This window comes from Mytilus trossulus, chromosome 9 (assembly GCF_036588685.1).
Source record: "Mytilus trossulus isolate FHL-02 chromosome 9, PNRI_Mtr1.1.1.hap1, whole genome shotgun sequence".
Lineage (NCBI taxonomy): Eukaryota > Metazoa > Mollusca > Bivalvia > Mytilida > Mytilidae > Mytilus > Mytilus trossulus.
In genome coordinates, this window is record NC_086381.1 from 55743606 (window position 1) to 55768905 (window position 25300).

The 25300-nt window shown below is 33.6% G+C and overlaps 2 protein-coding genes across 2 annotated transcripts; both read left to right on the plus strand.

Annotated features, from left to right (window-relative positions):
* Window positions 1-3387: 3387 nt before the first annotated feature.
* LOC134684016 (uncharacterized) lies at window positions 3388-5175 on the plus strand. The gene has a single exon (XM_063543313.1). It carries the CDS (start codon window positions 3403-3405, stop codon window positions 5101-5103), a length of 1701 nt encoding a protein of 566 aa, XP_063399383.1. The 5' UTR covers window positions 3388-3402; the 3' UTR covers window positions 5104-5175.
* Window positions 5176-16112: 10937 nt separating this feature from the next.
* LOC134684773 (uncharacterized) lies at window positions 16113-20194 on the plus strand. The gene is made up of 2 exons (XM_063544080.1): window positions 16113-16175; window positions 18478-20194. Exon 2 carries the CDS (start codon window positions 18500-18502, stop codon window positions 20192-20194), a length of 1695 nt encoding a protein of 564 aa, XP_063400150.1. The 5' UTR covers window positions 16113-16175; window positions 18478-18499.
* The last annotated feature ends 5106 nt before the right edge of the window (window positions 20195-25300 follow it).

Consider the following 25300-nt stretch of genomic DNA (forward strand, 5'->3'; position numbering starts at 1 on the left):
TCTTAATTATTGGCAATATTAATTACGTGGAAATCAAAGGGGCCTGGAGTGGTGTAATTTTCAATCTACACCTTTGTACTATATTAGTGATATATAAAGTTGAATTCTTTGATTCGTCGTTTTAACGTGATGACGGCTGAAAAATTGGACTTCGTAATTTTAGTATTATAGATACGCAGTACTTAACGCGCGGACTGATTTGCGACGTTAGTGTGAAGTCGTATACGAGAAAGACCTGTAATTTCGTCCTCATTTTTTGTTTGTATGACTTTAAAATTAAGATTCAGTTAATATTTGCGATACATATAACGGTTATCTATATAACGGTTATCTATTCTAATATATTTCCAAGGATTTGTATAGTTACAAATCCTTGATATTTCTAAAATAAGATTTTTATGTTCATTTGACCTCACTGGGACATATGATATTGATCATCATTATCACCAAATTAACTTAAGTGAAAATAGTTTCACGCAATGCAAACGTTCCAAAGAAATAATGCATGAATTCGTAGTAAGTTTCAGCATTATGTGTGTAATTAACTGTTGGATAAAACACATTTGAAATATACCCGCAATCGAACATATCATTTTTATCGTTTTTCATATAAAGTCACGTGATCAGCCGTGTATTTACTTTCCTGGTCGGTCGTTTACCAAAAAGGCATGACATATTCGGATACATAAGGTAAATAACTGAATCTAACACGATTTGTATAAATGTTTTGATATCAATCAATGTTCATCTAAAAATAAGATAATAATGGTAAGTATAATCCTATACTCCTTTCCTACCACAAAAAACGAAAGTGACAAAGAGAGAACAACTCCAGCTTATTTTACTTGGTCTTGCGTACATCTCTCATATGCACATTTGTGTATCCCGGTTATCAGTGTCGTAATCATTTATCTTTGTTTTTTTGTCTCTCTTATAGACTATTGAACAATATTTCATTTTAAAGCTCCTTCGTGGCATGTTTGATTATGCCAGAGACATTATATGTCTCTGATTATGCTTAATATTTAGTCAGCCCCCATATATTGATATATGTAAATTCAAAACTGACCGATCAGTTTTCAGTAAATTTAAACTAAGTGCACATTCCCTAGCAATTGAAAGAGGGCGTTATACCAACATTGAAAGAAGTAAACGCATTTGCTTATCCTGTAACAGACAAGAAATTGAGGATGAATACCATTTCTTCTCAATCTGTCCATGCTATACATCATTAAGGGATACCTATATACAAAATATTAATAAAAATCTTAATTTCAATTTTATTAAATTGCAGTCCACTATAACACTTAAGCATTTGACTGTACTTTTAAATAGCAGTCTACCAGTCATTATAAAAATCACCATAAAGTATATTAATGATTGTCTTTTATTAAGAACATCTGCATAACTTGTATTTCTTTTAATATGCAATGCCAACCTAATATTTGTTTGTGTTCTTTTTTCAATTGTTCATGAACATTAATAATGTGTTAACTGTTGATATTTATAGCCTTTTTTCTTCTTTGCTGTGAATACCACTGTCACTCTAATATAATTGTAATCAATTTAACTATTGTAAGTTTATTGTCTTAATTTTGTATGCCATAACCATTTAATGTAAATGTGTTTGTGCGAATAAAATATTGTCTATTGTCTAATAGGTTCAAAAGTATTTCCCTAATCTCACTAGGCGTCTTTTGAAAATGGCAGTTGTTTCTATGTGTGCTATTCACGATTCAACCTTCACTCTTCTATCTTCACTCCATTCAAACCACCAATCAAAATGTACAAGTCATATGCATTGATTTCTTAATCTGTCTGACTCTCGACTCTCACTATACAAATCCTTGCTCTCGGCCATGATTTGTATGCAAGCCTTACAAACATAAATACAACACAAGGTATGAAAAAGAAAAAAGCAGCTGTAAACATATACAATTTGGGGGTGGGAGGGGGGATGGGTTGTAGGGCCAAGGCAGCATAATTTTGCAACACCAATTTGCGTAAGTTTGTTTGACCATATGAAATGTTTAAACAATCAGCCAAAGCCGATTAAAATTAAAATAATAAAATGAGAATTGCAACATGTTTAATCTTTAACCTCGTGGAAGGGGAATGTCGCGAAGGGACTATTATACCACAAAAACCGTCTAATTGGTCTATTGGGGGCTTTTTCTAGGCAAAAGTTCTGCCTTATCAAACATATAGTTCTTTTAAAGTGGCAGTACAAATGGTAGCTCTTCATCCCTCATTGTATTTTTTTTTGTTCTGTGTGTTGATGAAGATCAAACAGCAATGACTCAATAAATAAAGATTTTGAGCCAAAACTATGTATTAATTTGTGAAAGAAAAATATCTTGATCCAAACTTTACAGTTTATCCATTCCCATTTGATATTTTTATAATTACTATTAACATGGTATCTCGTTCGAGTTTGTTTATTATATTTCCATTTCTTAGAAGAAGAAAAAACAATTAAGTTTATATATCACCATTTTCACTTACTGTACTGTACGTACTGTTAGGTGTACATATAAGTTAATTCATTACAATCAGACAGGGAGAAAAAATTCACTGCCTTGTGAAATTGTAAAACTGCAGAGTTTGAGAGATTGAAAAGGGGTTATCTCTATTAGACTTTTCAAATAGAGAGGCGAAAGATATATAAAAAGTGAAAAGTCAACACTATGGCAAAAAAGACCTAAAAACCCCAACAACAATACACCAACAAAACAACATATGGAAACCATTTTAATGAAGTTTTCGAAACATTCCAAAAGTAGGAATTTCACACATCAATTGATTTAGATAAACCAAATAAACCTTTTGGCTATTGGAGTGAAAAGAGGAACACAAGGAGATGTGGTATGAGTGCCAATGATTCAAATATCCACCCAAGTCACAATTTGTAAAAGAATAACCATTATAGGTCAAAATACAGTCTTCAACACGGAGCCTTGACTCGCACCAAACAGCAAGCTATAAAGGGCTTCAAATATTACCAGACTGAGTGTAAATCTATTAAAACGAGGAAACCAATGGTCCAATCTCTATTAAAAAAACGAGAATTTAGAAAGCCTATTAGCTTATGTACTACAGTTAATTTAATGCAATTAAGAGGAACTTTAATTAAATGTGACAATTTTCACATCTTTCTCGAATCGTTTATTAAAGTATAATAGTGAATTAAGAAAATTCATCTAATGGCATCAACCTTTCAAACTAGCTATCACTGCAAAATAAACTGTAAAAAAATCCATTCATACTAAAATTTAATGTGGAATACAAATAAAAATAACTTGAGGAATTCAAGCCAATGATTTTTTTCTGACACAATAAAATATCGACTTTATGCTCTTATTATACTATTTTATTTTTAAGGTTGTCGTTTTCTATTGTATTATGGCGACTTCATCTTTAAGTTGCAGTGTTTGTGATTTACGTCATATCTCCAATCCTTCTGCAGTTTGGTGTACTGAATGTGATGAAGGACTTTGCGAAGGTTGTCAGGAACACCACAGTTTATCTAAAGCATCACGAAATCATACGGTTATACCAATTACAGAATATCATAAATTACCAAGTGATGTAGTAAAGATTAGTCAGTTCTGCGACAAGCACAATGAGAAGTTAAGCATCTACTGCAAGATGCATGAATGTCCTTGTTGTAGAAACTGCATTGTAGAAAGTCACAACAAATGCCAACAAATTTTGAAAATAGAAGACGTCATCAATAACGTAAAATCGTCAAATGCATTTTTTGAGATCGAACAGACATTAAAGGAAGTCGGGGAAAATATTGAAAAAATCCGGGAAGACCGACAAAACAATCTGAAAACTTTACCGGAGACTCGGAAACAAATTGAGAAGGAAATCCTAGAAACTAGAACATCAATCAATAATCATATCGACAAAATACAAGCAGATATAATAAAGGAACTATATGCATCAGCAGACCAGGAGAGTAAACAAATCCGTCAACTATTAAATTCTTTAGATGAAAAACAACAAGAGATTGCCATATTGCAAGGGAGCCTTTCTGATATCAAAAAGCATGCGTCAGATCTTCAGACTTTTTTGTCAATGAAACGGATTGAAAAAAAGGTCTCTGGCAAGAATGAATACATCATGTCAATTTCAAGTAACGAGAATTTGAATCAGATCGTCCTGTCATTAAATATCAACACTGCAATTAAAAAACTCATTTCCGACATCCCAAATTTTGGAAAGATAATAGTTGAAAGTAAACCGTCCAATATTGAGCTTACTACAAGAAATCAAAAGCAAGCTCAGATAATGGTTACAAAAGTACCATCAAGATCTTTTGAAAATATCAGTCTAAACTTTCAGCAGACGATTAACACAAAAGAAAGCAAATCAAATAAAGGTACATATCTGCTACCCGATGGAAGGATGGTATTTTCAAGCAGTAATAATAGAAACTCTACTTTAACTGTTCTGAACGCAAACGGATCGGTGAATTTCAACGTCCAATTGCCACCATCCTTTGATGTAGCATATATTAAGGAAAACAATTCTTTGGCTGTTTCAACTGGAGGTGCTGGTGAAAAGTGTATTTATATTATTGACATGCAAAACCAAAACATCAAGAAAACTATTTCTGTAAATGAGTATATATATGGGATAACATGTTATGGAACCGATTTAATTTATTCTGGGCGACATCAAGGAATTCGAACGATAAATCCTCATAACGGGATCATAAGCGATATAGTCGTAGGTCAAATGCAGGCCGAAAGCTACGTTACAACATTTGGTGACAAGCTGTATCATACCAACCCGGATAAAAACACCGTTACATGTTATAATCTACAAGGTAAATTACAATGGACATTTCAAAATGAAAGTGTTTTGAAGACACCAGGAGGCATCTCCGTAGATAACGATGGTAATATATATGTAGTAGGACGTGAGTCAAACAATGTCATAATAATCTCTCCCAATGGAAAACAATTCCGACAACTGTTATCGGGAAATGAAGGACTCTCCGAACCATCGTCGATCCATTTTAGTAAGGAAAGAAATATGTTGATTGTTGCAAATAAAGGAAGGGGAGAAGCATTTTTATATTCAGTAAACTGAATAATATTGCAATTATGATTTAGTGACTACAGAAAAAGTAAACATTTGAAATATTTTTATTAGATATGTTTGCCTAATATCGTGAATAAAGATTCGTTCAAATATTGTGTGGTTTGAGTTCCTTAAATTTAATGTATTGCATAGGTACCTAGGTAAAATAAAACAACCATCTGTACTTTCTTAATCTTATAAATGTCTCTAATCAGTTGCGTAGGACTCACTGCAGGTCACTTTGATTTTGTTCATGTTTAGAAATGTGATCTGGTCAACAATTTCAGACAAAAGACTGTTTGACTTTTTATGTTTTTTTTTTAAGTTGTGCAGTGCCACGTGAAAACTTTTCATTGGAAGGAAGGGACGTTGCTGGTACTACTTTAACAAATAGTAACCTCAGAAAAACATAATTATGTTGTTAATTGATTTTATTCAGTATCATTACGAGGGGGATATTTCAACGGAACTAAAAAGAACCTCTGACCGAGTACTCGTTGCCATCCCTACTTTATATATAAACATGGAAAAAAGTATTGCAACACCAAATTGAAATTCAAATTAAAAAAAAACACTTTTTATTTTTTTGTTAATAAATTTGTTGAAATAGAACTAGTTGAACATTATTTAAATATCACCTGAGTTTAATCAATAAATATCGACTCTATCAGTTCTTATCTGCACATGCAGCTACTGTACTCGTAAACACTAAAACAGATGTTTTCATCCTCATTGTTTTCAACACTTAAAATAACCAAGTTTATAAATTTATGTTATTGACACATTGTAATTGGTCATCTACAACTCATAACTGCAGCAAAATGGCAGATATCCAGCATGAGGGAAAAGCAGGTATGTCGCTGTGATAATTGCCCGTATTGTTGGTCATCACCATTCCACTATAAGTCGTTTTGAGAATAAAAATCAGGCAAGAAACGATGTTAAAGACCTTCCGAGGTCAAGAAGACTCCCTATCACATCCGCTAGGGAAAATAAAGCATAATGAAGGTTGGTCTGAAGGAAACCCATTGCAAACAATGCAATCCTAAAAAGAGAATGATGACCATACAGGAGCCTTTAAACAAGAACTGGTCGAGATCGGCTCATCGCTACTGGTTATAGTGCGATAATACCATTTCGGAGACCTTTGCCTACGAACAGACACACAGATTCTCGTATCAAATATAGTGCAGAGCTCACCAAAGTTGGAAGTAAGTGTCGTGGAGGAAGATCCATTGTTCCAATGGAATTCGGTTTATCTTCCTTGGTCCAATCGTAGCCCGAATTTTAACCATATCGAACATTTAATGGACACTAATGATCGTAAAGTGCATGAAAGGACACCCCGTTCAAACAAGTCACGAAATAAACAATACCCTTCGTCAAGAATGGTTGCTGCTAGTTTAGCAACAAATTTGTCGACTAATGGCAGGAATCAGAAGACGTTAAGATGCGGTTATTCGTTTGAATGGAGGCTGCACACAAAGTACTAATTCTTTGGCGTATAAAGATCAACCATGATGTGAACAATCATCTAAAGATTAATTTTGAAATGTCTGACACTGTTAAGTTCGGCTACAGTAAAAGTTGTAAAATGCATTTTTTTTTAACAAAAAACACTTCATTTTGTTATAAAATTATAAAAATTTTGGTGAAATAAAACTTTTTTTTCATACATTTTTTGTTCGTTTTTTAAAAGCCAATTTTATCATTAACTACGATCCAATATTATTTTACAAATATTAAATCATATTCCATCCAAAATAATAGACTAATTTTTCAAGTTTTTAAAAATCAAGGTGTTGCAATACTTTTTTCCATGTGTATACATGAATGGTATAACTGATGCTAGTTAAAGGAAAATTGAGTTCATAGTACTCTTTATCATTCATTTTATATCCCAAAGCTATGCTTTTCAGATTAATAAAATGTCTTCCAATATTCAATTTCTCAAGAATTTGTTGTACTTTTTTCCATAACAATTCAAAATATGAACATTTGAGGACGAACTATTCATAATTCTCTATATGTTTATAGTGTAAGCAAGTATCTGTTTCTACTATATGCCATTGTTTTAATAATTGATGACAGGGAAGTATATAATGAAGTAGTTTCCATCTAAATGTTTTATATCTATGATCATCTAAAAATAAATTTTAATGTGTCATATGCCTCTGCTGGTGGACGTTTCGTCTTCGAGGGTATCACCAGCTCAGTAGTCAGCACTTCGGTGTTGACATGAATATCAATTATGCGGTTATTTATATAAATTTCCTGTTTACAAAACTTTGATTTTTTTGAAAACTAAGGATTTTCTTATCCCAGGCATAGATTACATCAGCCGTATTTGGCACAACTTTTTTGAATTTTGAATCCTCGATGCTGTTCAACTTTGTATATGTTTGGTTTATAACTATTTTGATATGAGCGTCACTGATGTGTCTTGTGTAGACGAAACGCGCGTCTGGCGTACTTAATTATAATCCTGGTACCTTTGATAACTAACTTGATTAGTATTTTCTATTGTAAAATATGATTTCCATTCTAAAAAGCCTATAGGTGTTTGCATTTCCTTGTTTCAAGTAAGAAGTTATAAATGTCATGATCATTTAGGGTTTGAATAGTTTTTTTTGTTTATGATGTTAACATTTTCTTTTGTTTTTGGAATGCTTTATTCAGTTTTGTTAGCTCAGCTATCCAGTTTTTCTTATTTTTTAGTTTACTTAGTATGAGGTCTGAGGATATATGTCCATCTTTAAATCATTTATAACCAGCTTTGCTTTGTATCCAGTTTTTAAACAGTAAACGTTTATTGTTGATGTTGATATATATATATATATATATTGCCCTGAATTATTTGTTTCCTTATTTCCCAAAAACATGGTAGGCTTTTGTTTAGTTTTTTCATTGCTTTTATCCAGGTCTTTATTAACTGCACATAAAACTCTGGGTATAGTGAGGGTTATCAACTTTGTAATAATTGTGGAAGAAAATAACGTCTTGCTAGTTGATATGCTTTATGATCGTACGATATATAGATACGTAACAATAACGTTACGTTACATACAAACAAAGTGTGCGTGCAATTACGGGAAACAATTAAATTACATAACGTTCTACTGTCTCTTCGTCTATATTCACGACATTCTGGGGGCCTCAAAATGCATAAGAAATAAAAAAAAAAATCAACATGATAAATTATCAAAACTATTAAAGTTTTACAAAAAGATCACACTGAAAGTGTTTTTGTAATTTCACTTTACGTAAACTGTCCTTCATAAAAATCGTTTAACAATTACTATAGTTCTAATGTATATAACTTCACAATGGGTCGTGCGGTAACTAGTCCTCTAGAAGTCCGTACTTTTGCTGCTCGAATGAGTCCATCTCCTCCTTTGATGACGTCTCCTATTGTTCCTTATATCCATAAAAGTCGTGGTGATTGACTTCCTACTTGAACTACATCCCCGATGTTTACTTATCCATTTTGTTTCCCGGAGGCTCGATGATATTCATGTAATTCGGCAAGATATTCATTAGACCAACGTTTGTCGAAATGGTCTAATGAAAGTCCTTTTCTTTCAAATAATTTGTTTGCTGTGATCGTATTAAGTTCTTGAATATTTGCGTTGTGTTTGTCGTTTTGCATCTCTAACGTCGTAATTATCATCCCGTGTAAAAGATGAGATGGCGTCAATGGTTCGGGATCTCTTATGTCGGAAATTATATTTGTAAGTGGGCGATTGTTGATAGTAGTTTCAATTTCCGTGAGTATTGTTGTCAAAGATTGTTCGCTTACGAGTGCCTTACCAAAAAATTTCTTTAGGACACTTTTTGTTAATGCCAATTAGACGTTCCAACCATCCACCATACCACGGCGCTCCTTTCGAAATGAATTTCCAGTTGATATTTGAATTCAGCTGACTTTGACGTGCATTTGATGCGGCTACAAATCTAGGTGCGTTATCGGAATAAATAGTTTGTGGTGTTCCTGTTCGGCTGATAAAACGTCTAAATGCTAGGATAAAAGTGTTTAATGACAAATCAGGTACAAGTTCCAAATGTATAGCTCGTATATATGCACATGTGAATAAACATATATATACCTTCTGCGGGTGTGTTGATGTATCCTTGATGTGTAGAGGTCCTGTAAAATCTATTCCAGTTGTGCAAAATGGTATGGTGTACTTAACTCGCTGCTTTGGTAGTGGTGGTTGTTCCGGGCTGTTGTACGGTTTACCAATTATTTTTTGGCACTGTATGCATTTACGTTAAACATTGTTCACGCATTGTCGAATTGCCGGTATCCAGTATGATTGCCTTATATGTGTTATTGTTTGGCCGACTCCTGCATGTAGATTTCCTAAATGTGCGTTCATAATAAAAAAAATCTGTAAGTTTGTGGTTCTTTGGTAATATAGTAGGAAACTTCGCGTTTTCTTCTAGAGATGAATTTTGTATTCTGCCTTTACATCGTATGATTCCATTTTCATCCAGATATAAACGTAATTGTTATACAAGCGGTAGTAATTTAACTTTCGAACTTAACGAAATATCTTCTATCTCTTTCACGTACCTGTCTAGTTGTGTATCTTTGATCCATACATTCATCATCGTGAAGTGTCATTGTGTATTGTTAATATCTGTGCTCAACGGTCCTGATAGCAAGTAGACTATTTTGGATTTAACAGCTGTTAACTCGAATTACTTCATCTTTGACTATAGACCAGTAGTAATCTGCTCCAACGAGACGCGAAATATTTATCCTTCGTAACTGGGAGGGCAAGTTGTAATCCTCGTAAATAGGACAAGCTGTTGATGTTTACCTATTTCTTTTTATGTATCGGTGCGGCAATTTTCGGTACAATAACTACTTCCATCGAAATTCTTTCTCTTCTTTCGGTCTCAATCAATAATATTGCTTTCTCCAGGTTGCGTACCTCACCTTCTTTCCCGCCAAATGCAGAAATGTGCATGCTTACTATACCAGTTGGTTTGAATTGGAGTTTTGCTACAAGTTCTTCATCGAGTAGAATGTTAGTCATAACACTTTCATCATGATACCATACGGGTGCTACGGCAGTTTCAATAGAATAACGGTATGTGCTGTAACGACAGAATGCATAGTGGCACTCTTTATTTCTGTGGTACTTATAGTAAGGTGACCAAGTAAGGAAAAGTCGCTTATTTAAGGAGTGTAATCGTCATTCGGACTATACGGCTATAAATCACAGTATCGATAGTTCAAAGCTTGCGTCGTCAAAAAATCGTACGGTGCAATTTTTGTAAAATGGGCTTTGAAGTTCGTTCCCTTATTTAAAAAAAAAAAAAACTTTCAAAAGATTTTAGGCCTACATTCTAAAAATACATTCGTGATATGCTTTTTGTTATTATATACATTGTTGTTTCACCTTATTTTTACAATTTCAAACAAAGTTTAAAACAAAATTAATCCGTTATTGAAGAGTTTCTGTACAAATTGAACACTAAGAGTATTTTTCATTCAAAAGAGTACGTTGCAATACTTTTTCATCATTTATTTTTATGCAAAATGTAAAATAATCAACATTTATATGATATTTCAAACCTTTATTAAGCAACAATTTCAAAATCATTTATCGCGGACACATTTTTTGACTTGTGCATTGAAACAAAATATACACTACAAAAAATGAAGATACAGATTTTCCTCTTGAAATTCGACTTGTACCAAAATACTGAAACGGACCGATACTAGTATTTTAATCTATAAATGATATTTCGTATCACAACGATTTTTAGTGGAAGAAGACGTCAAGTCTTCTGAAGACTTAAGGGGCCGACCCTTGGCATTGAGGTTCTGTATGCCGCATTCATTTCGTATATTACAATTTCAAAACAACTTAGATTACTGACACCGATTTTTACACATGATTAGGCATCTGAATCATTTAATTTGTAAATTATGATTGTAAAACAATCACTATCGTAAATATGACCCTTTTATTTATGTAAATTATTAGATTTCATCTCATCCACATGAACGTTATTTGTTAACTTGTAACAGGATGTTTTAACTGTAGATATTTGTATTACGCATGCGTGAATTTGGTATCGGGACAACTCGCCCTGTTTACAAGTTCGCCCTTGAAGTTACAAATTTGCAATCCTACAGACAAGAAGATTTTATTTTTATATAAATAAAAAGGATATATAAAGTGTTGTCTTTATTCATGGTTTTCCTTTGTCATGTGAATTAGATGCCCTTCGTAACATACATGTGAACCTCCCGGCGGGAGAACAAAACTCCCGTTTTCAGGGGTCTCCGTTTAGGAGAAAAAACTCCCGTGTATGAAATATTTCATGAATGAAAATTTTCAGACGCCATATTTAATCATTTCTTACTACTGCACGGGTGTAATTGACACCTGTGTTAAATTTTACCTGAACATCAAAGAAAATGTATAATTATATGGCTTCACTTGACAGCTTGGGTGTCAAACATACTGGTAATCAACGATGTTTACCTCCGGCTAACTGCCGTTGTGTTATCAAAACGATGTGTATTGGGAATATTGAAATACTTTTTTGTTACTTCCCGTTGTTTTAGCCTGTTTTCAGTTATTTTGCTTTTAAAAATGTAAATTGTAAAAAGACTATAAATGATTAACATTTTAATCAAATAATCATAAAATGATGTTAATTAAATGAATTTAAATGATTTTGGACAAATAAAAAAATTAAAATTTATACATTATTTTAGCAATCTAGACCTCCTTTCAAGGATTACATTGAAGTTTATATCATACATTTGTTTCTGATTCATTAGAACTCAACATACAATATGAACAACTATACTACTAAAAGGTCTAGTAGTCAAATTTATTTCTAGCAAGGATTTGTAGTCTAACTATACAAATCCTTGTTTCTAGTAAAATTTTAAAATTTAAATGTGTAAATGTTAGTTTATATAAGATTTTATTGTGTAAGCTAAGAAATAGCAAGACATTTTACACGTTTTTTAAGTCTTTTTAAGCTTTCTACAAATATGACTTTCATAATGCTTAAAATCCATGCAGTACTAGTGTTAGTGTATGTTATTTTTTTAATTAAATTACGATGTTGCAAATATACATGTGGAGCTTATTTCTTTCTTATTTGTCTAAACATTTACAAATGAAAAGGAGATGGAGACATGAACAAAAATATATACAGATAAGATATATAAATATAATGATTCATTTGCAAGCAGTGAACACAAACAAAACAAAACAAGAAACAGATTCTTCTTATTATTTTATTTTATTCAAATAGAGAGGCAATAAGGGAACTATAAACATTACAATTTGATGGAAATTTGAAGAAAAAACACAATTTCTACATCATTTGGTTACATTTACGACAAAATTTATGTCGATAAAAAACATGATGATTTGACCATTCAGTACTTAATAGATGCATAGTTCTTGGGGAAAAGTCTTATCAAATAATATGAATATAAATGACTTTTTTGTGCTCATTTTTTACAGTGGGTTGTGATGATCTTCCAGTTAGGTTACCCTCATTTGGAGTGTTGTTCCCAACCTGTTAAAGGTTCATCTTTGTGCATTATTCAAAATTGGAAATTTCAACAAGCATCTAATATTCTTAATCTGGAAAATAGACCCTTTCATAGCTTCATGCATATTTTTTCTACCGATTTAATATATAACTAGAATCATGCAAACAGACTTAAGGAAAAGGCATGTAAGTTCATCATACAAATATGACACTTTTTCTAGACAATCCAGATCTTGCAAAATACGTCGCTAAAATTGTAACCTTTAAAATTGTTGTTGTGCAGTAAAAACCCATATGGGAACTTTCAAAAGTTGGCGGGTATGTAACAAGTCTTACTATTTTTATGCTCCATTTATGGGCAATATGTTTTCTAGTCTGTCCATCCGTCCTGCTTCTGGTTATAAAGTTTATGGTCGAGGTAGTTTTTGTTGAAGTTGAACTCCAATCAACTTGAAACTTAGTACACATGTGTTCCTTATGATATGATCTTCTTAATTTTACTGCCAAATTAAAGATTTTACCTAATTTTCATAGTCAACTGAACATAGAAAGAGATTGTACGGATGGGAAATCCATGTACTTATGAACTTTTCTTGTTTGAAGAAAAAAATACATTTTAACAATAATGGAACAAAGCAGCCTGGGAAAGTGGGGCTGCTTTTATGGTAATTCAAGTTACTTTTTATTCACCTTCTTCCACTTCAGAGCTATCAGCTCTTTGATTCATTGCTAAAATTTGTTCAATTCGATCTTGTTTGTTAGTTCATAGCCCTATTTCGTGTTGGTTAATGTGTTTTTATGTATTTTTAAAAGATTTATTATTTTCGTATGTTTATTTGATATGTTTTTTTTTCTTTTTACTTATTTCAAAAATGAAGAACCAAAACATGTAATTATCTGAAAAATGTTTGAATTAGGAAGTCCTTTACTATTAGGTCCTATCAGGAACATATAGTTGACCCCCAGGTACTAGTCAAAGAAACCAGGATTATAATGCTATACGCCTGACGCGTTTTTTGTCTACTTATAAATCATCATTGACGCTCAAATAAAAAATGTTTCGAAGTTGAAGAGCATTGAGGACCAAAATTCCAAAGAGTTGTGCCAAATACGGCTAAGTTAATCGATTCCTGGGATAAGAAAATCCTTAGTTTTTCGAATATATCAAAGTTTTGTAATAGAAAATTTATAAAAATGACCATGTAAAAAAGGCAAATCATGTGTTTTAATCTTGAAAAGAGTATTGTGTGCCAGAGAAGAAGTACTGAATCACTTATTCTACTGTAAAGAGTAAACGTTGCTTCATAAGTTCATGATGGAATCTGCCAGCAATTTGTTGTAGCGTTTGTTGAAATTCCTGATTTGGTGAACCAGTTCGATTCTGATGTCGTTTTGCACTTTCCTAACCTCCCTTTGGCCCATCACTCACAACGTACACCAGTCTGAGAGGTTGTATCGCATTGCTTTTTAAAATGTTTTGATTAGATAAAAACAAAAAAGTTAAATATTTGGTGACCTTGCAGCTGACCGTATTATAAACATGCGACCCAATGCTTTTTTCTACCGTACACAGTAGCAGACAATTTTTACCGCTACGATATGAAAAACTAAATAAAGTTTTATGCTGAAAAGGAAAGCCGCACAAAGACTACAGCTTCCACCAAATTGTATCAGGTTATTGAAGGGAGAAGGATTCCTGACTGGAAGAAGTTTATTTCTGTTAAAGAAAACCAACAAGCTCTCCATAATTTCTTTGGTAGTTTTTCTTCTTCAAAACTAGGACAAATCCCCTTCCACCTTAAAAAGGGCTTTACTTACCCGGAACGTTTGTAAATCCAAAATTGTAGAAGTTATTTCAGACAATAATGTTAATTGTAAATGACTGCTGTAACTTGATTAGCACTCAACAAGGGCCAATACTCGTATAATTAATGCCTTACACTTTGACAAGATTTTTTACCAATTCACCAGCTACTAGTATATGTGTTTGCTTTTCCCCAACAATTTATAAACTGCCTCATGTTGTACATACTCTTACCGGATGCTACACAACTTCGTCTCTGTTTGGAATAGTGAGAAAATCGTCTACAAGACTTTGAAGGACACGCACGACTATTGTAGTTACAGAAGAGTTTTGGCAGTGCTGATGAAGATGAAACCCTTGTTTTTGCAAGAATTTAGTTTCGAAGGTATGACCTGAAGAATCTCTTTATAGCATTCCATCATATGAATAAAATGCGCGTCAAGCTTGCCATGAGGAAAGATGTAGGTTTAGTTAGGTTACCTCTCTGTGAAGTGGCAATTTTGACCGCATCACACATTGTTTATCTCCCTGTTCCGACATCTTTAGAATACGGTTGGCCATAAAAATGTTAACTCATTACACCACGTTTATTTTGAAAGGCATATGTCAGCAGAACTCATGCAAATCTCCATGTAAAAAGTGTTTGTTGACAACAAAATCTTACATGTACGACGCTTTGCTCCTGTCAAGGGTCAGAACTATGTAGAGATTCTTTGACAGATAAATCAGTAGATATTCCTGAATGAAATCTGTTTTGTGGATCATTTTGATTTGATTTTTAATTGTAACTGTTTCGAGGGAACACGTGGCTTTTGTTTGCAATGAATTACATGGCTGTCGGCATTCCAATGGGAACTAATTGTGCCCCTCATCTTGACGACTTGTTTCTTTATTATTATGAGGCTAACTTCATACACGAACTTCTTAGGGAGAAATATACGAAGTTAGCAATATCAGTTAACTCTACTTTCCGCTATATAGATCTTTCACTAAACAATTCAAAATTTGGTGACCATGTGGAACGCATCTATCCCATCGAATTGGAGATAAAGGATACTACAGATACAGTTAAGTCGGCTTCATATCTTGACTTACATCTAGAAATTGACAATGAGGGTCGGTTGAAAACAAAACTTTACGACAAAAGAGATGATTTCAGATTTCCAATTGTGAACTTTCCATTGGGAGCTTGGATGACAAATTTTGTCCTGCATTTTTTTTAGCTGTAATCTCTGTCCTGCCTTTTTTTAATTTTATTTTATCCTGACTTTTGTTTTACCTAAATTGTCGTCCTGACTTTTTTTTGAAAGTGTCTCATCCTGCCTTTTTTTTTACTCTAAACTCCTGTCCTGCCTATTTTTCCAAATTTCATCATAGCCCCCTCCCCCCTCCCATAAAAATCAAATGGTAGCTCCCTGTAACGGATCTATTTTTAAATAGATTGGTTTAACTATTACTATATGAATGTCCTACAATTATTCAATCACATAATCTATATAAGTATGTTTATAAAGTGATAGATTACTTCTTATAAGAAATAATCAATTAAGTTTGTATGATAAATTCTATTTATAAATTATTCATTTTTAATCAAACACATTTAAAATATACCGCGCATTTAAACTAGTTTTGTGTATATCATGTTTACCATTTATCATATAAAGTAACGTGATAAGTCGCGTAATGACTTTCCTGGTCGCCCTTTTATTAACAACAATGAAACACTCGTAATTAACAGGTAAATGAATGAATTTAACATGATTTGTATAACTGTTTTGTTATTAATCATTTGTTTATCTATAAATAAGATATGAATAGTAAGTATATTTCACTTTTTCTCTACCCCAGAAAACGAAAGTTACAAAGAGAGAACAACTCCAGATTATTTTACTGCACACATCCCATATGCTCATTGAGTTGGTCCGGTTTTCAGTTTTGTAATACCTAATCTTTGTTTGTGTGCTTCTGTTATAGACTTTTGACCAAGATTTCTATTTGAAGCTTCTCGTGCAAGTGTGATTAGGGAATGGTCATTATTTATCCGCTGAAGGTAAAAAGTAAAATCACAAAAATACTGAACTCAGAGGAAAATCAATACGGAAGTCCATAATCACATGGCAAAATCAAATAACAAAACGCATCATACAAGAACTGTCATATTCCTGATCTGGTACAGGCATTTGTAATATTTCAAATTTTTCATTTCAAATTTTTTTTTGTTGGCAACCCCCCATAATTTTTACAAACCCCGTAATGACCCCTCTCAAAAACGATATATCATAAGTATGACCCCCCGCCCCCCAAAAAAAAAATAATAAAAAAAATTAATTATACCTTCATTTTCATTTAAAAAATGATTTTAGAATGTACATGACCATTTTTCAGTCCTACCTCTATCCCAAGAACTATATCATCAAAAGGGTTTTAACGCTTTAGAAAGTTGAAATACACATGTTTTACTGCCTGTTCAGAATCATTTTATGTTTTATACAGTTGTTAATCTTAAAAATTGATCAGATAAGTAAGTAAGTAAGTAAGTAAAACTTTATTTGGATTCGGCATATTGACAAACAATACAAACATAAGCTCTAATGAGCTTTTCATCGAATATAAAAACATATGCAATAACAAATAAAACAAGGCATGCAGCATGCAATAAATAATAAGAAGCAGCACCAAAAATTAACTCTAAGCAAATAGCATATACATGTATCTTGCAAAATACCACAACATATATATGAAGCACTAAAATTTTTAAAAATTTTCTGTTTAAAAATGAATTTTTAAATAATTTATGATTTATAAAGTAAAAATTTCAAATCTTTCAAATTTTAAAAGGTAAAAAACAAAATTTCAGTTGCAACGCAGGCTGTTAATGCAACATAAAAAGCATAGATATTAACACAAAGTTATCTACAGGCAGAGCAAAAACATTCTGTTCCACTCCAGGACTGTACAAGACTCTTAAAATGTGAGAAGCTGTTAACAGTTCTGAAGTGGTCAGGTAAACTATTCCATAAAGTAGCAGCAGCAAAACTAAAAGATTTTTTTACATATGAGGTAGTTCTTACCTGTGGTACATCCAAAATATTGCTGTATCTGAAAGAATATTTAGTGTGTTTAATTTTTATTAAATTTTGTAAACATACACTATTCCTTGAACATGTTGAGAGATTGGGCATCCTGCTTGTGCTGTTCATTATCAAAGATTTAATAATGACAGAAAATATCTAAATAAATATCTTACTTCAATATCATCAACAACTTATATACTTGACAAACTTTAAAATTTTCAATGCACAGTAAAATTAATTTTATAACGGCAACCCCCAAGGCTATGTGATATTTTTGGTAATCCACCCCCTTCTTATTTGCACTGACCCCTTCAGCTGATAAATAATAACTGTTCCGTTATGCTTATAATATAAAAAGTAAACTCACAACAATACTTAACTTAGAGGAAAATCAATTTGGAAAGTCCATAATGACATGGCAAAATTGAATAACAAAACGCATCAAAAACGAATGGACAAGAACTGTAATATTCCTGACTTTGTTACAGGCATTTTCAAATGTAAGCATATAAGTCATCCGAAAATGCTCGAAAATATGGGAATGGATGAGGAAAACTATCAGAAATATATGATTATGTCGATAAAGTTCCAATTACTTGTTGTATATGAAAAACAATGTCTTTTTTAACTGCATCAAGTCTCAACGTTAGTTAACATTACACACAGAATCTTAGCTTTAAATATTCCATTGTTTCAATACACCGCACGAACCAAAGCCTACATGGATTAAGGTTACAATATAACCTATGCAATATAAGAAAAGGTTTACATTACTGAGATCTATATTATATGAAAAGGGTGGGGTAGCAGCACACCAGCGACTCCCCTAACAATGAAGTATTGAAATGCCTCCGATACTGCATCAGAAGTGGATAATTAATAAGAAAACCGATAAGAATTCAAAACGATGTGTTCTAATGATACAATACAATGACTACTTCATCCTCTTATCATTACTTTTTTCAGAAAAATCATTTTCTATTGTATTATGGCGACTTCATCTTTAAGTTGCGGTGTTTGTGATTTACGCCATATCACCAAACCTTCTGCGGTTTGGTGTAGTGAGTGCGATGAAGGACTTTGCGAAGGCTGCCAGGAGCATCACAGTTTATCGAAATCATCCCGAACTCATACTGTCATACCAATTTCTGAATTTGAAAAATTACCCAAGGATATAGTTAAAATATCTCAGTTTTGTGACAAACACAATGAAAAATACATAATTTACTGCAAGAATCATGAATGTCCTTGTTGTAGCAGCTGCATTGTTCAAAGACACAACAAATGTGACGAAATCGTAAAACTAAATGACGTCATTCATAACGTCAAGACATCAAATAAATTCTTTGAAATAGAGCGGACATTGGCAGAAGTAACCGAAAATATTGAGAAAATCATAAAAGATCGACAAAACAACATCAAGACATTATCAGAGACTCGGAAGAAGATCGAGAAGGAAATACAAGAGATCCGAACAGCAATCAATATTCACATCGACAAAATACAAGCAGATATAATAATGGAGCTATATACATCGGAAGAGGAGGAGAGTAAAAATATCCTTCAACTGCTTAATTCTTTAGAAGAAAAACAACAGGAGATTGCAACATTACAGAGGAATATTTCAGATATCAAACAGCATGCGTCAGACCTTCAGACTTTTTTGTCTATGCAACGAATCGAAAAGGAGGTTTCTGGCACAGATGAATACATCAGGTTAATATCCGGTAGCGAGAATTTAAAAAAGACCGGTCTGTCATTTCGTATCAACACTGCAATTAAAAATTTCATTTCCGACATTCAAAATTTTGGAAGAATCACGGTTGAAAGTAAACCGTCTAATATTAAGCTTACAACGAAAAAGCAAAACCAAGCTCAAATGATGGTGGCAAAAGTACCGCCAAGATCGTTTGGAAATATCAATCTACAGTTACAGAAGATTATTAAGACGAAACAGGACAATTACACGTTTGGTACATGTCTGCTCCCTGATGGAAGGATGGTATTTTCTAGCAGTAGTCTTGACAACGGTACTTTAACCGTTCTGAACGCGAATGGATCATTGAGTTTTGTGAAAAAATTACCATCAGCATCCTTTGATGTAACATACATATCAGTAGACAATACTTTGGCTGTATCATCTGGTGTTTCTGGTTCCAGTTGTATTTATATTATTGACATGGAAAATCAAAAAGTCAAGAAAACTATTTCTGTAAATGATTGGATATATGGAATAACATATAGTGGAACGGATTTAATTTATTGTGAGTTGAATCAAGGAATTCGAATGATCAATCCAAATGACGAGATTATAAGCAATATAGTCGGAGTTGAAATGGCAGCTTTTTGCTACGTTACAACATTTGGCAACAAACTTTATCATACAAATCCATACGATAATTCCGTTACATGTTCTGATCGAGAAGGTAAAAAACAATGGACATTTCAAAATAGTGTTTTGCAGACACCAGGAGGCATCACCGTAGATAGAAATGGTGACATATACGTAGTAGGACGTAAATCAAACAATGTAATACTAATCTCTTCTGATGGAAAACATCACCGACTGTTATCTGCAAATGAAGGGCTCTCTGAACTATTGGCGATTCATTTTAGTAAGGAAAGAAACATGCTGATTGTTGCGAATAAAAAAGGAAAAGCATTCTTATATTCTGTAAACTAAGGCCGTGTTCACATTGACCTAAACTCGCGATCGGTGTTGTGTTAGTGTAACTCACACATAAACTAAACATAATTACGTTCCCATTGATAAAACTCAATGTTTACATGTAGTTTCAATCATGTTTTGTCTACATGCAGTCGATAGTCGATGTAGGCCTTGTGTAGGTTAGGTGTACACAAAACTAGGCATTCAGAACTTTAATTTTCCCATGTTTTTTAAAAAAGAATCAATTTTTACATAAAATTAATACTTATAACACTTATTAATAAAGTTCTTTGCAGAAATATTTGTCTAAACTTGATATATTTATTTGTTATAAAACACTGTACGTAGCCTTATTAACCCCTAATCTAGACTCATCCATCTTTGCCGAACACATAATTCATTTGAAAAGGTCTTCCCTAATCGATTGGACGTACACACTGACAGAAATATTTGCCACTGGTCTTTATACTCAAACAAGGATTCACTCATAAATGCATTACTGAAAAAAGGGTGAGGTTAAATTTTTGTTTGTGTAGTATCTCAGATCCGTTAAAAACAACTAGAAATAATTTTAAAAAAAAACTTTACCCCCTCCCTTTGCCAAATACTCTTTGGGGAAAAAATACCATTTGACACAAACAGAAAAGATAGAAATGTAGTGATCCTTAACATCGCAATTTTTTTTCTTCGTCTGTAAGCACGCTGATATCGAGCTAACGTTTTTAATGCGTATTCTAATATGACGTGCTTCTTTCGCTTTGTAAACAACACTGTGTGAAAATTCTCGATATATCTATACTTAGCGCAGACTCAGAGATATACATAATAATGGATGTTACAATATACCTCCCACGTAAATCCACATGTATTTGAACATGGGCGTCAAGTTGGTTACCTATTCCCTATTCCCTATTCGTTACCTATTCCCTATTCCCTATTCGTTACCTATTCGTTACCTATTCCCTATTCCCTATTCGTTACCTATTCGTTACCTATTCCCTATTCCCTATTCGTTACCTATTCGTTACCTATTCCCTATTCCCTATTCGTTACCTATTCGTTACCTATTCCCTATTCCCTATTCGTTACCTATTCGTTACTTATTTGATTTTTAATATCCTTCCCCCTTTTTAATTATGGCATTGAAAAGTTTAATATGGCTGCCATGGAAACGGCACAATTGTGAAAAAAAAAATCTGTTTTTGGTTTTTGGTGAACTGTTTGGATATGCTTCAACTCAGAATCATCATATTTTAAAACAATGTAGGTGCCCACTATATACAGGTGTTGGATGACTTTGGCGATCATTGGAACTACAATGTTGCCATGGAAACTACACCAAAATTTTCAAAATTCTCAAAATGCTCAAAACTTCATGAAACTTCACAGTAATGATGAGCAACAATGGTAGATGTGGCATTTGGAGTTGGAATTTCCAAAATAGGTCCATAAATATTTCCAAAAATAATATTTCATATACAAAAAGAAACGGAAATATGTAACACAAAAACAAACAATAACTACTTAATTTCAGGCTTATAATACGAGTATCTTACGTTGCACCTTTTAAAACATCATTTTCAATTGTTTTGTTGTCACTGGTGGAAGATTTGGGCTCTTAGAGGTGATATAACTCTATAAGTGCATTTGTATCCGTTCCAGCGCTCGGAAAATACCCTGTTACCTATTCGTTACTTATTCGCTTTTCAAAAGTTTTTTGTACGTTGCACCTTTTAGAAAAGAATTTTCAATTAAGTTCATATCTCTGGTGGTAATAATGTGTTCTTATAGATGAAATACCCCTATAAGCACATATGTACTCGTTCTAGCGCTCGCATAATACCCTGTTACTTATTCGTTCCTTATTTGCTTTTAATGCACGAGGTATACGTTGCACCTTGAAATAAATCATTTTTTAATTGTGTTCATGTCTCTGGTGGTAACAATGTGTTCTTAGAGATGAGATGACCCTATTAGAGCGCATGAACCCGTTCCAGCGCTCGGTAAATAACTTGTTACCTATTCGTTACCTATTCGTTACCTATTCACTTATGATACGTTTGTTGTACGTTGTACCTTTGAGAAAAGGATTTTCTATTAAATTCATATCTCTAGTGGTAATAATGTGTTCTTATAGATGAAATAACCCTATTACCGCGTATGTACCCGTTCCAGCGCTCAGTAAATACCCTGTTACCTATTCGTTACCTATTCGTTACCTATTCACTTATAATACGTTTCTTGTACGTTGCATCTTTTAGAAAAGAATTTTCAATTGTGTCCGTGTCTCTGGTGGTAAAAATGTGTTCTTAGAGATGAAAATACCCTATTGGGGCGCATGTACCCGTCCCAGCGCTCCGTTAATAACCTGTTACCTATTCGTTACCTATTCACTTTTAATATATTTGTTGTACGTTGCACCTTTTAGAAAAGGATTTTCAATTGTGCCCATGAGTCTGGTGGTAACAATGTGTTCTTAGAGATGAAATGACCCTATTAGCGCACATGTACCCGTTCCAGCGCACGGTGAATACACTGTTACCTATTCGTTACCTATTCGTTACCTTTTCGTTACCTATTCACTTATAATCCGTTTGTTGTACGTTGTACCTGTTAGAAAAGGATTTTTAATTGTCTTTATGTCTCTTGTGATAACAGTGTGTTCTTAGAGATGACATTACCCTATTACCGCGCATGTACCCGTTCCAGAGTTCGGTAAATACCCTGTTACCTATTCACTTATAATACGTTTGTTGTACGTTGCACCTTTTAGAAAAGGATTTTTAATTGTCTCCATGTCTCTTGTGATAACAATGTGTTCTTAGAGATGAAATTATCCTATTAGCGCGCATGTACCCTTTTCAGCGCTAGGTAAATACCCTGTTACCTATTCGTTACCTATTCGTTACCTATTCACTTATAGAACGTTTGTTGTACGTTGCACCTTTTACCAAAGGATTTTCAATTAAATTCATATCTCTGGTGTTAATAATGTGTTCTTAGAGATGAAAGACCCCTATTGGCGCGTATGTACCCGTTCCAGCGCTCAGTTAATACCCTGTTTCTTATTCGTTCCTTATTTGCTTTTTATGCACGAGGTATACGTTGCACCTTGAAATAAATCGTTTTTTAATTGTGTTCATGTCCCTGGTGGTAACAATGTGTTCTTAGAGATGAAATGACCCTATTAGAGCGCATGTACCCGTTCCAGCGCTCGGTAAATAACCTGTTACCTATTCGTTACTAATTCGCTTTTAATGCGCGGGGTATACGGTGCACCTTGAAATCAATCGTTTTTTAATTGTTTTCAAGTCTCTGGTGGTAACAATGTGTTCTTAGAGATGAAATAACCCTATTAGCTCGCATGTACCCGTTCCAGCGCTCGGTTAATACCCTGTTACCTATTCGTTACCTATTCGTTACCTATTCACTTATAGTACGTTTGTTGTACGTTGCACCTTGTAGAAAAGGATTTTCAATTAAATTCATATCTCTGGTGGTTATAATGTGTTCTTGTAGATGAAATACCCCTATTAGCGCGTATGTACCCGTTCCAGCACTCAGTTTATACCCTGTTTCTTATTCGTTCCTTATTTGCTTTTTATGCACGAGGTATACGTTGCACCTTGAAATAAATCGTTTTTTAATTGTGTTCATGTCTCTGGGTTTCATCTCTAAGAACACATTGTTACTATTAGAGACATGAACACAATTATAAAAAGATGTATTTGAAGGTGCACCGTATACCCCGCGCATCAAAAGCGAATAGGTAACGAATAGGTAACAGGTTATTTACCAAGCGCTGGAACGGGTACATTTGCTCTTATAGTGTCATTTCATCTCTAAGAACACATTGTTACCACCAGAGACATGTGCACAATTGAAAATCCTTTTTTAAAAGGTGCAACGTACAACAAACATATTGAAAGCGAATAAGTAACGAATAGGTAACGAATAGGTAACGAATAGGTAACAGGGTATTAACCGAGCGCTGGAATGGGTACATGCAATCTTATATGGGTATTACATCTATAAGAACACATTATTACCACCAGAGATATGAATTTAATTGAAAATCATTTACTTAAAGGTGCAACGTACAACAAACGTACTATAAGTGAATAGGTAACGAATAGGTAACAGGGTATTAACCGAGCGCTGGGACGGGTACATGCGCGCCAATAGGGTATTTTCATCTCTAAGAACACATTTTTACCACCAGAGACACGGACACAATTGAAAATTCTTTTCTAAAAGATGCAATGTACAACAAACGTATTATAAGTGAATAGGTAACGAATAGGTAACAGGGTATTAACCGAGCGCTTGAACGGGTTATGCGGGCTAATAGGGTCATGTCATCTCTAAGAACACATTGTTACCACCAGAGACACGGACACAATTGAAAATCCTTTTCTTAAAGGTGCAACGTACAACAAACGTATTATAAGTGAATAGGTAACGAATAGGTAACAGGGTATTTACTGAGCGCTGGAACGGGTACATGGGCGCTAATAGGGGTATTTCATCTCTAAGAACACATTGTTACCACAAGAGACATGGAGACAATTAAAAATCCTTTTCTAAAAGGTGCAACGTACAACAAACGTATTATAATTGAATAGATAACGAATAGGTAACGAATAGGTAACAGGGTATTAACCGAGCGCTGGAACGGGTTCATGCGCTCTTATAGGGTCATTTCATCTCTAAGAACACATTGTTATCATTAGAGACATGAACACAATTATAAAAAGATGTATTTGAAGGTGCACCGTATACCCCTCGCATCAAAAGCGAATAGGTAACGAATAGGTAACAGGTTATTTACCAAGCGCTGGAACGGGTACATGCGCTCTAATAGGGTCATTTCTTCCTAAAAACACATTGTTACCACCAGAGACATGGGCACAATTGAAAATCCTTTTTTTAAAGGTGCAACGTACAACAAACGTATTAAAAGCGAATAAGTAACGAATAGGTAACACGGTATTAACCGAGCGCTTGAACGGGTACATGCGCACTAATAGGGTCATGTCATCTCTAAGAACACATTGTTACCACCAGAGACACGGACACAATTGAAAATCCTTTTCTAAAAGGTGCAACGTACAACAAACG

Excerpts from the sequence above, each read along its gene's own strand:
- LOC134684016 (XM_063543313.1), top strand. The coding sequence starts at position 3,403 with ATGGCGACTTCATCTTTAAGTTGCAGTGTTTGTGATTTACGTCATATC.
- LOC134684773 (XM_063544080.1), top strand. The coding sequence starts at position 18,500 with ATGGCGACTTCATCTTTAAGTTGCGGTGTTTGTGATTTACGCCATATC.